We start from the raw sequence: 15,013 nt of genomic DNA, 5'->3' as shown, positions 1-15,013 counted from the left end.
ATGGTGTGTCACTGCCCCCTCCCCCTCCCCCCCCTCAAAACATTATTGCCCCCCTCCTATGAGTGCTATGAGAATTATGATCTACATTGGCTCAGAGCACTGCCACTTTCAAATCCTGATACCATGGACTCAGCACTGGAAAAGTATTCTTTTTAAAGGCATACTGAGCCTATAGAAAATGTGTCTCACATCCAGACATACCCTTTTTTTCAAAATGAAAACAATTTGAATTAATAATGAATGTTTTTATAGAGTTACATTTTGTTGTTCTATCTATCGTATGGTTCTAAGCAGATAGTCAATAGTGCATTCTGACAAAATGCTTATTCTATCAAGCCTTTATGAAATTCCCCCAGTTAGTAAACTTCTGAAAACTGTAAAAACAACTTCCAAAAATATTGAAAAAATGTTGTGAAAAAAAAGCCCCCGATGTCAAAAAATGTACAAAATGTTGGGAAAAACAAGAACAACAAAAAAAATACAAAAAAACATCAAAAGGTGAAAAACAAAGAAACACAAAAACGTCTTTTAACCTAAGACTTTGAAAAAGTAAAAAGCGACATGTCAGACTTTTTTAACTCCAAAAACAATCGCTTGTGGATGACGAAAGTTGACGGAGCACAGATTATGCAGTTTGAAATGTAAAAAAACAACAGAAATACAACTGTTAATGACGTTCTATGGACCATTTCTGTTAAATATACACAGACAGACACAAATATTTCTTAGAGTGTACTTTTTACTTCATGACATTACAGTAATCTGACAGTTTAAATTACTAGTTACTTTACAAATTAAGATTTTTGCTCACAAAACACATGTATTTTATAAAATATGATGTTTTATCATCAATCCATCACTGCCCAACAATATAACAGCCTACAAGTCGAGCATAAAGGTTTAGAAGATTGAACACTTATTTGATTGACAGAACTTTTTGGATTGTTTCCAATTTCTAAAATGTGAGGATTTGTCTGCATTGAGCACTTTTACTTTTATCACTCATATCATATTTTCCTGAGGATATTTACATTTACAAGTTAATGCATACCTAGTATTTTTACAGTTTCAATCTCCTCATCTTGTTTAAATGTCTTAGTCTTTCATACAAATGAGCAGTGCCAATGACTGGCAAAATAAACCACATTATTTATCCAAAATTCATGCTTTTCTTCTAGGTGATTAGTTACGAGGCAAAGACATCTCACGGTACGAAAATACGAATAATGGACAATGTGAACTGCAAAGGCAATGAAGCCTCGCTCTGGCACTGCAGAGCCAAGCATTACAACTCCCGTGTCCAATGTTCTTCCGTTGCTTACATAGTCTGTGCAGGTGAGTTATGGCAGGAATCACATGTGATGCACTGGTCTTTTTAAACCCTAACTATATGTTGGAATTAAAAATGTGACAGCTGTGCAATGTTATATTGTGTACCGTGTTTGACAATTCTCTTGCTGCCATTGAACAGATAGTATAAAGGTGAATTTGTTGGACGGCCCTGGTAAATGTGCTGGGAGAGTGGAGATCCAGCATGAGGGCAAATTCCAGAGGGTCAATGCAGATGGATGGACCGAGGCCAATTCAGACGCTGTCTGCAAACAACTGAACTGCGGGAGTAGACGAGTTCTCCGCACTCCTGAAAAATTCAGCCATGGTTCAAATGATTTTCTGAAGAAAACTGTAAACTGCAATCCAAATGCCAAACATATATCTGAGTGTATAGGAGCTGACTCAAAAAACCAGGCCAAGGATCCGGTGGCAGTAGGAATAACCTGTGAGGGTGAGTGTTTTTTTTTTGGTTTGATTTTTCCATTCATCTGTTTTGGCCTTTGACTTTCTTTTGTTGTGTCATTCATCAGTTCCATACTGTCATTCAGAGAATGGAGGTGTGTATAAATGCACTCAAGTGAACTCAAATCTGTCCTTCCTTTGACGTTAGAGTCTGAAAGAGGGCATCAAAAGACCTATGCAAAGGTTCTACAGTTTTTTTTTTGTGGGAAATTGTTGTTTCTTAGCCCTTTAATCATCTCACCCAGTGAAAAGTAGCACTAATTAAAAACACAACTGTTTGTCATTATATTGCCACCTGGAGGCAGCAGCTGTAAATGCTGCATTGATCCATTACCAGCTTAAAAAGTAATTTTTCAGGATACCTGACATGTCTCCAGGTGGCTCTTAAGGTAAAATAAATAATACTCTGCTGCAGGAGTCTTCAATGTTTTTCCATCAACCAAAAGAGAGACTGAGCAGGGACCCCCTACTGCATACACATAAAATTAAGCTGAATATTGAACTTAGCCTACACTAACGTGTAGGGTGGCCTCAAGCCCTTTACATAGTGCATAGAATAAAGCTATTAAAATAATAATTGTTGGCATCATTTTCTATTTGATGTTTTAACGCAAAAAAAACAAAAACACGTGGCAGACTGGTGTTGGATTTATGTTCAATTATTTTCAATTGCCCCTCTGGAAGAAATAGTTATTTGAATTCAGTGTTTAGGCATTTTAATTTTAGAAAAATCTTTCAAAGAATAAACAAGAATTGGGTCCCCCCCTGCAGTGACTCTTAGGACCCCCAGGGGTGCCAGACTCCCTATTGAAGATCTGAGCTCCACTGTGATCACAAACTAGCTGCTACCGTTATCTGTCTGAGCAGTGAGCACATGTAGCGCTCATATAGTGGGGTTTATCAGAGCTGTTTTGCTGGATGAAAGCAAAGATAATAATATTGCTGAGGCTGCAGTAAAGTTACAGACTATACAAGCAAATGGATTAGCTGAAAGATGCTCGGAAGAGATGAAACTGGGGGTCGGGTGATGATTCTCTGTCTTTTGTTTTATGCGTTTGAGTGTCTCCTTAACACTCACTTTTACAAGATGGCCTAAATTGAATATCTTTCCTTTTCCTGTTATCACATCACTTCTTAGTTCCTGTTCATGTCACTATTTTATGGTAATTTATTTTAACTTTATTGTCATAAAACATTCATTATCAGTTGATTTTCTTGAGTCTATGTGTATCTTTAGTTCTTTTATCGGCATTCCATCTGCTTCGTATGATATCATTACCTGCCTTATATGACTCTAATATGTCAATATAATGTAAGCAACATGGTGGATATTTAATTACAGAATGGCTAACTTGAATTTAACCCTTGTGTTGTCTTTCCATTGACCATGAAACGTTTTGTGTTTCTGAGTCAACATTTTGACATTTATGTCACTTTTATCTAAATGTTTTTGTCACTTTTTTGATGTTTTTTATCAATTTCTTCTGCTCCTTTTGACATTTTTGTGGAATTTTTTTACAGTTTTTGAAGCATTTTGTTCAGACTGCCAGGAAGAGAGGGACACCCTGAACAATTTTCCCGTCTATCATAATCTAATACTCACAGGCTTAATTTCTTTTGTCCCTGTCAGAGCACAAGGTGGTATTTCTGACAGGAAAAAGTTCCTGTTCTGGCATGGTGGGGATAGAGCACAGGAACAAAACCTACTGGCTCTCCGGCTCTAAGGAGACATGGGACCAAAACTCGGCCAACACAGTGTGTCTGCAGATGCACTGTGGGGAAGCCTCACTCCCTACCTCCACCCCTAACGCTGATGCGATGGAAGTTTGGAGTGAATCTTACACCTGCTCCTCCAACGACACATCTCTATTGGACTGTAAAAACACAACACTCCCATCAAACTACAGTGACACTATTGCCACTGTGACGTGCACAGGTAATGCGACAGTGTTGAAACATAGACATGTAACATAATGAATGTGTATGCAATGCTTAGATTGGAAATAATCAGCTGATGAAGTCCACAAATAACTTTCTTATCCCTTTGGTCTGTTTGCCATTTGGTTGCCCCAACAGAAAAAATTGAGGTGAACCTGACCAATGAGTGTTGGGGGCATGTCAATGTTTGTGCAAATGGAGAGTGTGGGGATGTGTGTGCAGACACCTGGACAGACCACATGTCTGTGATGCTGTGTAAAAACTTGGGCTGTGGGAGCGGAATCCTAGATCCCAAACTCAATTTCAAGGACAGTACTAGAAACAGCAAGGTGATCTTTAAGGGGTTGCATACTACAGCCAGCACGACCAGCCTGAGCCAGAGCATCTTCATTAAAAATGATGACAACAATTACATCTGTAACCCTCGCCAAGCCTACGTTGTTTGCTCAGGTAATAGATTGTTTTTAATATATTTGCAGTATTTTACTTTCTTTTTTTTAAATTATATTATGACTGCAGTGACTATTTTTGGTCAGCTTGAATCCCTCATTAATCCACGCCTGCTCAAAATGCCTATTTCCACATGAATACATATCTTACCTGTAAAACCTTTGTCAAGGAGGTGATATTGTTTTTGTTTTGATATGGCTCTTGTTTTCCAAAATTATTTCAAATTCTTAAATGTGTGTCCTATTTGATACAAACTACAGTGCAACAACTCTCAATACCAAATGTGTGTCAAACAAGCCCAGATTAATTAATAATTAATATTACATTTGCATAAAGTTGATATTGCCTTTTTAAACATGAATGTAGACACAGCACAATAAGGATTCCCATTTGCTGTCTCTAGGCATGTATCCAATCCATATACACACACATTCAGAGAGACATTGTCAGACCAAAATGAAAAATATGTTTTAGTATTATTTATATAATTATATAATAGCCAGGTCTATATGTTGTAAAGTCTTATAAAGTAAGCAAACATTGGTCATAAACAAAGACATTTCAATGAGTTGTAGACCTATTGGTTGATAATACTGCAACAGTAATATCACTCAGTTTACACAGTTAAAAATGTGTTTATAATGTATTGTTGTGTTGTAGTACATGCTTATGACCGGGAGATGGCACAATGAGACAGATATGATAAATTCACAGAGTGCATGTACATCACAGCTGCACCATATACCATCCAGCCGATGTATTTCTTGTTTGTTGTATTAAAATAACAAATGACGTAAATAACCTGAGGTTCTAACTCTGTACCCTCTGCATGGTCTTGTTGCAGGTAGTGTCAAGTCCAAATTTTCTTCCTTCAGAGACAAATGTTCTGGGAATGTGTTGGTGAAGTACGAAGACCAGTGGCTCCCAGTTTGCAAGACAGCTCTTGAGAACACCAACACGCAAAAGGTCATCTGTGGGGAACAATGTGGCACGGCTGGAAAAACCATTCCCTACTTCGGACCTGAATTAACAGTGGATAATGTCATTGAAAAAATTGAGTGTGAGGAAAATGCAGAGTCAATAACATCATGCAATGTCAAAACCACTTCTAAGAAAAGCTGCGAACGTGGCGGCCTTCAATGCTCCAGTATGTTTAATGATTTTGTCTCAGATTGATCACTTTTAAAATGTCTTCTGTCCCTGTCAAACTGCATCTTGTGTCTTGTAATATTTTCCCTATGTGAACCTTTCATATTGGACATTTTTGCGATGTGTTAGTCTCAAAAGTGGACGGGTAATTTTCAGAGGACGTTTTTCTTATAGCATTCCAACATTTCTTAGACCTTCTTTTAGAGGAATTGTTTTGTCTTCTTTGTTTGGTAAATTAACTTATGTGCTTGCTTGCTTTGAAAAGACAAGAAAAAAATGATACCACTATGATACCTGTAAGACAACTATGAAGGTACCACCAGGAGACTGTTAGCTTAACTCAGCACAAAGACTAAAGCAGAAAACAGCTAGCTGCCATCCAATGGAAACAAATCTGCCTCACGGCCCATCTAAAGCTTGTTAATTAACATTTTATATTGTTTGATCATACAAAAACCTAAGTGTAAAAAAACAAAGTGCCAGACTATTTCTTGGCTTTGGTTTTTTAAGTCTTGCACTCACTACCACTATTTGTGCCAAGCTCCAGCTATGCTGTAGCTTCCCACTTGACATAAAGATACGAGGGTGGTATCAATTTATGTATCTATTTCACAGCAAGAAAGCAAATATGCATATTTCCCAAAACATCAAACCATTTCTTCAACATGTAAACTTAAACATAAACTTTAATCGAGGCAATTTTGTTTGGCCAACAATTCAAGTATTAGCTTATGTGGTAAAACTTTACATCCACGACTAACTGATTTATAATGCTTACTAATTATTAGTAATTCTATTATTTATGCTGTATTTTAGCATTAGTTTAGTGTACTGTAAAATAAGTGTTTACATTAACATAGATAAAGTAATACTTTGCTGATGATTAATAATTGTTTGTCAACCATCGACACAGATAATTTGGATGGCTGTGATGAAGTTGGAACTAATCCTTAATAAGTAAATGATTAATAAGTGGTTTATGAAGCATCAAGTCAAATCAAAGTCATTTGGCCCCATTCATTTTTTTTAATGTTAAATATAAGAGAGGATTATTTGATTATTTGTACACTGATATCTATCTAAACAATGTTTATGGAACAAGGTTTTTTATCATTAACTCTTAACAAGGTATTATGTACATCAGATGCAACCTTCTGATAGCATCCAAGTATTGTTTATTGACTATTTATAAACAATTTCTTAATCATTAACATATGTGAGCAACAATAGTCTGATACGTTAGCATAGGTAACAATTAGTACACATTGAAGTATGATTATGTTGTTTTTAACAGTAGAAAAACTACTAACTTAAGTTCAATTAAGTTTTGATTTCCCATTTATAAGTGTTACCAGAACTTTTGTAAGTTTTGCATTTGCTAAACCTTCTCTCACCCCTTCCATTCTCCCCTGCTGTGTTTTCAGACTGGCGTAAGATGGCGCTGACTCTTGGAACAGCCTGTAGTGGAGCTGTGTCTGTCCACTCGCAGAACAAAATAAGTGCTGTTTCCACTGAAGGTTGGACAGATCGTGAGGGGAAGATACTTTGCCAGAATCTGGAGTGCGGTCAATACGTTTCAAATAGGACAACTAAATTGGAAACTAGCTTGATCACTAGCTTCAGCTGTGCAGGTGTGAAGAATCCAGAAAACATCTGGGAATGTGAAAAGCAAACAAAATCAAAAATGCAGAATCAGCTCTTTGTCGAATGTCAAGGTATGGTTTATTTCTGCTGTCAAATGATCATAGAAGCTTTGCCGTTACATTTTAAACCTTGAAAAAACTCCTTAACGTGGGTAACATAAACAGTTAGCAATTTCGTTTTTACAGGTGCAGTAGATACACAATTATTTTAATTGACCATTAAATATGTACTAAGCGATGCTCTGCAAAGATTGTTTATATCTGAACTGGCAAACAAATACATGAGCCCCCCCCCACACACATTCACACATACACACACCTCCAGAAGCTCCACCCCCAACATTAATGCACGCGCATTGCCACAGTTGACTAAACCAAATATGACACAGTCGAGGTTGTGCAATGCATTCTCACGAATGGGTTTGTGTGATATGATATGATCGTATGAAAAGTTGACGACTTAAACGTATGATATTATCACTTGACATCAGCTACAGAGCTCCGTGCCACAGAGCTGCAGTTGCTAGCTGTTTGAGCAGCAACAGAGCATCGTGACACGGCTAACGACCTCCGTCACATCTCATTGTATCAGTGACCCTTGGTAGATGTTATAAACCGCTACAGAGCTTTGTGCGTCGGCTATGGTGCACCGCATGGTGCTCCGTCAGATCAGCGATGGGTGGTGGTTCAGTTACCTGAGGAACAGTGACTGTGACCAGCCGGTCCCTTCGGTGGAGATTATGGTTTAGTTTAGGCAAGAACCTTACTGAAAGGCACCAAACCAACTAGTTAGGTTTGGGAAAAAGATTGTGGTTTGTATTACAAGACTCCCAGGTGACATTTCATGGGTGAAAGTCTTTTTCCGCCCCCCCGCTCATCCTTCCTGACCATCTCCCTTCGTTGCCAGCCACGTTCTTATACAGCAGCAGTTAACGTGGAGCCCATAGCACCAAAACAGCAATGTGGAAACCATACGGATTACAGTGCTTATCTCTTCATAGCTTTTCAGATGTATGGTTCATGAGAACATGCTGTGTTGTTAATTAACAAACTTTCGCCATAGCTGGTTGTGTTTGTTTGGCAGTTGAGCTCAAATATCAGCAATCTTTAACAAGGCCTTTTCTCCTTTCCCGGTCATACACCTCCTTTTTTAATTTGTATTCTTCAGTTCTTTAACTTTTGCTGTCCTGGCACTGGCCGCTTAGCTCCCATTGTTTTTTGTTTCATTCTGTACATATACGTGATACTGTCATGTCTTTAGCTTTTTAGTTTTTTTGTTGTTTTTATAGCACAACAAAGGTTAAGAGAGAAGCTTAGTTGTGGGGGGGATTGTTAAACGTGGTAATACAGCGTATATGGCCATCCAGAAAAGTACAATTTGTTATTGCTCCTTTAAAAATTTGATCTTGTTATTTTTTTCCTTAGATAAGCCCACAGTCACTCTTTCAGACAGATGTCATGGTGCAGTGAAGATAAATGACGTTGAGGTGTGCGTTACTAACTGGAAGGACGAATATTCTCTAAAGGTTTGCCAAGAACAGAATTGTGGCAACGCTATAGCTGGTGCATCTGGTGGTAAACAGGCCCTGGCAAATAAGAAGTACTACCATGTCAGCTGTGAGGGCAACCATTACAAACTTGGCCAATGCAAGAGATTCCAGGACAAGTGTCAAGGAAAATTGGTGTCCATTCACTGTGTTTGTAAGTATGTGCTTTCTTTAAAACAAATGATTTCAAAAAAGATTTCAGAATCAGAAATCAGAATCATAAAAAAGTCACAGTCCAGTCCCCCCGTCTAAGAAAGTGCCATTCATATTACTTTAAACACTACTTCAACACCTCAAAGAAGAAATCTCACAAGTGATCCAAATTAAGTTCTTAGGGCCCTCTGACGTTATCATCCCCAAATTATTTTTGATTCTTACATTTTATCAGAATAAAAATAATTTTGGTGATCACCAACTAATGGAAAACACATTACTCCTCTGTTGATGCCTTTTAAATAAGAAGTTGTATGCATTTTTGTATCTTTGCAGCTGAAATGGTGAATCAATTCAAATACAGAATCAGGATTATTTATTACAGTATTAAAGAAATTGCTTGACATTTGGCATTATGCAACTCTCCGTTTGTGCTGCCGAGAGTAAGATTTAAAGTTTGTTACAACTCTTGTGTCAGCTTTAGCCAGGAGGCAAGTAGCCTAGCGTAGCATGAAGATGCAGAGCAGTGTAAAACAGCCAGCCTAGCTATCTCTGTTCGAAGTAAAACCAAAACCAAAATAAATGCAAACCAGCTCCTCTCAAGCTCACAAATACACATTCTATACTTTGTTTGTTGATTCTATGTGAAAGCTTAAGTAAACACTTTGGTTTTAAGATTTTTGGATAGTCCTAACATGCGGGACTATTCCTTTACTTCCCAGAGACATTTCTTCTTTTTTTTTTACAGACAATGTTAAATTCAGTACAACCCAAAAATGTGGAGGTCAGATTGAAGTCAACTATGGACTTAAAAGGGAAAAAGTGTGTCCCTTGAACTCATTTCTCGATAAACATAAGGATATACTTTGTCAAAAACTTGGTTGTGGTGGACACAAAAAAACAGTGGATAAAAACACAATTAACAGCAAACCACAGGTAAATCTTCATGTTCCACTTTTTGTTTGTCCCACTCATTAGTTGAATAAGGATTGAGACATATGTATAATTTTACTTTTGCGTTTTCTGTTTTACTGCAGTATACATTATGTGGTCTTTATAATTAATCCTGTCAGCATTGTTTGCTGACAGACTCTACATTGTTATGTATGAAAAGGTGTTACTCTAAAGACAAGTTTGAATTTAAATTTCAAGGCCCCTGAAGACATGGAAACATCGCTGACATGCACCGAAGATCACCTGGACATCAGTTTCTGTGTCCACCGAAAACGTTGTACAAAAGTCCATCCAGCTGAGATCTACTGTGACGGTAACACAAATCATGAATCCTCTCCAAAAAAGTCCAACTGGTTCCCAAAAACATTTATTCAGTTCATTTGCATGTAAAAACAGCGAACAGGGGCTCTTTTTTGAATCTGTAGAATTTGATTTCATTTAACATAAAACTAATTTCTGTAATATATAGTAAATGCAGTATGTGGTTGTGTTTTATTTCAGAGTATGACCCCGAAATAAAAAAAACGGTCCAAACCCCTACGTCCCCCATGCCTATCATCCTGGCTGTAACATTAAGTCTGGTTCTGGTCATAGTGATTGTGTTAGTTGTACGGATCTGCGTGGTCAAGAAAGCCAAAAAAAAAGCTGTGAATGCCGCATGTGAGTATATCATTCCAGCACATCTAACTTAGTTAGTAATGCCTAGTCCTGATCAGGGAAGAGGATTAGGTCCACTGATGAAAAAATTATGTGAGTTCTGACTTTAATCTCAGAATTCTGAGAATAAAGTCAGAACTCACATCTTTTTTTTTTACCAGTGGCCCTAATCCTCTTCCGTACCTGATGATAAATAAAAATAAATCGATTTGTTTCGCCTTTAAGGAACTGTCTCGAACAAGTGTACCAATCCAAACGACCTATCAAATTCATTCAATCTATTTAGTCATCCTGATCCTCCCGGTGTATTAGAGAGGGTGAACTGGAGCCGTTAGCCACAAGAGGCAAATTTTTCTGCATGCTGACAAAATTCTCACTGTTTACTGATTATTAAAATAATGCCATCACTGCTGCTTTTGTCCACACTGTCAAAAGTAATAAGTAATATTCCAGCAGCTTTGGCAGCCAAAAAATACATTCTGTTAAAATAACAGAAAACACGTGTCTTTGTTAAGTTTGTGTTTGTGTTTGAAATATACAGTGTGTAGCTTGAAGCGCACATGAAATCTTGTATATTTCTTTGGCATTTTACTGTTTAATGAAGAATATTTACACGTGTGAAAACAGATTTTCTCTATACACTAATTTGATATAACCAAGGAAATGTATATTTCACCACATTAAACTTGACTTTAACAGTTCAATGCATATCATACAAGATGAATAGTTAAGTTATCATAATAGAAATTATGATAACTTAACGGATGTATTTATCTTTTTATAAGTGAAAACGAAGTAGTTTTCTTTAAAGAAGGAAGTTCCATTGTTATATGGTACACAGGTTTTTCATTTTTCATTTTTTTTTTACCATAGAACTGTAAGGTCTATTTTTTGTAATTTTTACACATTTAAAAAAAAACTGAATATTTGTATATTCAAGCTCCCTAACTTATTAAATGTGTGCCACTAATGTATTGCTATTTAAAGTAACCAGCTCTTGTCATGTCCCCTTGCTGAGAGACAGTTGTTGTTTTGCTAATTGTCTACTTTTCTTTTGAAATAGCGAGAAAGCTGTCAAGAGCAGAAGTGGCGTTTGAAAGTGGCGACTACGAGGATGTCAAAGACAATGAAATGGAGGCCCTAAATCGTAGCAGTGAGTCTTAAAACATCTTCATTCATTTTTACTATTGGTATTTATTTATTTTTGTAATCTCCTAAATCATTTTGTAGAACAGTGATCACCGGCTGCACTCCAGACTCTGTTGCATGTTACCAGTGGCATTACTACAGGAGTTATCAATAAGTTCTGACTCCCAAACAGCCACATGCTGTACTGATGCTGGGTCCGTGTCAGAAAGTGTCGGTATGGGACGCCCCGGGTAGAGCAGCAGCTCGATCGCGGCGCTATGAGATCACGCACTAACCAAAAGCACCAAGCATCAAGCTTCAGTTTTTGATTAGAGCTCTTAGAAGCATGAGAATTGCAGTGTCTTATTTCACATTGCATTATGTCACTTCAATCTCTATATAATAATACTGCATTTCAATTTTATATTATCATATAAGCTATATCATAGTACAAAACATTCTCATGAATGGGTTTGTGTGATCTTGTACAAAAAGCTACGCACACCAATTTGTATAGTGTGCTGTGGAATGAGGCAACCGCCATGATGACAGTTAAAGAGCTCCTATTATACTCCTTTTCAGCCTCCTATTTGCACTCTTGGGGTCTACTAGAATAGGTTTACATGCTTTGATGTTCAAAAAACATTGTGCCTACACAGCGCCTATTGCTGCAGCTCCGTTTGCCTGAAACACTGGGTTTAAGCTCTGGGCTCCGGCTTCATGAAAAGCCCGGTTTGCTCTCATTGGTCAGCTGTTCCACTCTGTTGTGATTGGTCAACCGAATTTAAACAAGCTGCTTGCTCAAGCAGCACCTATGTAAATCACATACAACAAACTGGGCTGGAATTTTATTAATTGTCTGTGGGAGTGTACTTTATATTATACATATGCAAAAAAAAAAAAATTGAATAACAGACTAAAAAGTATAATAGCACCTCAAGGTGATGCTGCTTTCAGGGGCTGTGGCAGTTAAGTTTAGGCACCAAAAGGACCAGATGTGATAGCATTTGTTTAAGTGTTAGTTTGCCGTTGTTCTTGCAGGATTCGAATCAGAGACTAAAGTCATCACGGAGAATGACTTACAGAGCACTTCCTCTTTTCACTACGATGACATTGATGACACTCCCCTGACCTCTCAGGCCGCCACTGACATCAACAAGGGTGATCCCAGTGAAAGCACAGGAAAGTTTTGAGCCAGTTTATTGACATCTTTTTTTTTTTTTTTACACTTGAAGACCTATAATTTGTCAAATTCTTACATTGTCAGCAATCAGAATGAGCAATTTTAACATGCTACTGTTTTTCTTCTCAACAGATGGGGTAACCTACGAGGTGGACGACCCACAGGAGAATTACGACGACATCGAAGCCTGCCCTGGAATCACTCAAACTGAGGCTGAAGTCCATAACAGCACCCAAACAACACCTGAAAGCGACGCAGAAGTACCTCAAGGATTAGTGGAGGGGGATGACGACTACCTAGTGCCAGGCCAGGACGGGTGAGCCAAAAACTAGGTGTAAAGGCTACAGAAATACATTTCCAAAAACTTGGCTACATTTTACAAAAAAGCTACTCAATAGGTCCATGTTATAGTGAAACAACATTACTGTAGAGAAGCTTCTTATGCAGCAGAAATATGAAAAAGTGGTTCAAATAAACTTCAAAGCGGGGGTCTTCAACGGTTTTTAAACCAAGGACCCTTTAACTGACAGAGATGGAGCAGGGACCCCCCATGATATACTGTATATTGTATGAAATGAAGTTGCATATTAAACTGGGCCTACACTAATGTGCAGGGTGGCCTAAAACCTTTATACAAACCTTTTGTACATGGTAAACTAAACCTTTAAAACAGAAATTAAAATAGCCTATGGTTGTTGTAAATCACTCTTCACTGTTAAAACATACATGTGTCACTTTGAATTCTTAGGATAAACTGTATCTGTGGAGGGCTAGTGACTGCCTGACCTATAGGCCAGTAAGAATGGGGATTTTTACTTGCTAATAATACAGTATGTTGGCTTCAAGTTAAGACTTTTTGATTTTTGAAAAAAAAACTCCCAAAAGGAGGACTAATTTAGAGGCCCCACTTGCATTGACCCCCATTGAAGATCACTGCTTTAAAGTAACCTTAATATTGAGTTTATCCCTTGTCTTGTCCTCCCGTGTCAAAACTGAAATTGAAAACTTTTTTAAAAGCTTTTTAGACACTTTTTTGACTTTAGTTGATGCTTTTTTTGATGCTTTTTAATCACATTTTCTTCGGGTTGTTTTGCGACGCCATCAGTGTGCTGTACACACCGCTCACACCAATGTATTGCCACTAGTTTGATTTTATGGCTTTTATGGAATGTACTCCAAATGTTGTAATGACTGTATATGATTTTTTTATTCTTTTGTTAAAAAATCTGATGTATGTACAATAGTTGTACAGAGATATTATGATTGATGCAATATTTAATGAGAGATTACTTTTGCAGTAGTTTTTCAATGTGTTTATCACTTGCAATCAATACGCCTATATGAAGAAGGCCTATAGCAGCCAGGAAGCACAGAGAAAGCAACAATGAAATAAATGTTACTACATGAGTCAAACTCCTTGTGTGTAACACGTCTGATACAGTAAGCTCAGTTCATATTATCACATGGTTATACGCTTTGTAAGAATGTATAACACTGAGACATTATTTTTAGATTATTATTATTTTTTAAGAAATAGTTGTAGAGAGTTAGATGAGAAGATTAATATAATGGTATCAATTGTCTCATCTAACTAACTCTATTAGCAATAAAGCAAATATGCTTAATTAAAAAAAAAGAAATCCCATGAAACATCTTCTATAAAACATGAATCAAATGTTCATTTAGTCACAATCTTTTTTCTTGCATTGTGTTCAGAACTGTCTTTAAAAACAATGTTAACAAAGAAAAATACTGTCTCTTTTATGTGATCTCTTTGTAAAATATACTTTGCATTATTTTTTATTAACTGAAAGTTTCTAGATGTTGCTTTTACGTGTTGCACTTCAGAATTAAATTCAGTGCACCACAGCATGAGCTTTGTAGCATTTGCTGTATCTTGTGACACTGCTACATTGTACCAGCCTTGTGTTAATGGCATTATTGTGCACCATTAAATTCTTTACCGAGACTTTGTGTACGCTCTATGTTACCACTTTTAGGATTTATTCTCGACTTGCATGTTGCAATGCCTAGTAGACTCCGGGGACTTTGAAAAACGGCTCAGATGTTGAGTATCAAACTGTATGTTATCTTTCTCATATATAGTTTGATACACAGCATAATAAGCCGTTTTCTTCACATGACATCGTTTGTGCCTGAAATACCCTGCTGGTCTAATCTTTAACAAAGGTATAATGTCTTAAATTAGCTTTAATTTGAATGTGTTCATTTGTTTCATAATTTGTTGATTTATTATTAATTAACTGTTGTGATTTTGCCCGGCATTTATCACACAAAGTCCAACGGTGCCCCTGGACTACAAAACATAAACAAAATTAAAGCCAAACACTCTGGTTCATCTAAAAACATTTTGAATACAGTTTCATCTTCATGCACTATATTTTCTATAATCCCTT

General features: G+C 37.1%; 1 protein-coding gene across 1 annotated transcript in view; it reads left to right on the top strand.

Moving 5' to 3' along the window:
• LOC116691877 (scavenger receptor cysteine-rich type 1 protein M160) overlaps window positions 1-14,565 on the top strand; it is a gene marked incomplete in the record, with an annotated part of 22,767 nt that extends 8,202 nt beyond the window's left edge. The window contains 13 exon segments of the mRNA XM_032519777.1: window positions 1,179-1,335; window positions 1,472-1,783; window positions 3,425-3,730; window positions 3,871-4,182; window positions 5,027-5,329; window positions 6,756-7,046; window positions 8,400-8,675; window positions 9,423-9,610; window positions 9,827-9,941; window positions 10,130-10,288; window positions 11,349-11,438; window positions 12,455-12,595; window positions 12,729-14,565. Coding sequence (XP_032375668.1) covers window positions 1,179-1,335; window positions 1,472-1,783; window positions 3,425-3,730; window positions 3,871-4,182; window positions 5,027-5,329; window positions 6,756-7,046; window positions 8,400-8,675; window positions 9,423-9,610; window positions 9,827-9,941; window positions 10,130-10,288; window positions 11,349-11,438; window positions 12,455-12,595; window positions 12,729-12,916 — 2,838 coding nt within the window.
• Between the last annotated feature and the right edge of the window lie 448 nt (window positions 14,566-15,013).

The sequence above is a fragment of the Etheostoma spectabile genome, chromosome 7 (assembly GCF_008692095.1).
Source record: "Etheostoma spectabile isolate EspeVRDwgs_2016 chromosome 7, UIUC_Espe_1.0, whole genome shotgun sequence".
Lineage (NCBI taxonomy): Eukaryota > Metazoa > Chordata > Actinopteri > Perciformes > Percidae > Etheostoma > Etheostoma spectabile.
The sequence above is the reverse complement of the archived record's forward strand: the minus strand, read 5'-3'. Positions and strand labels throughout refer to the sequence as shown.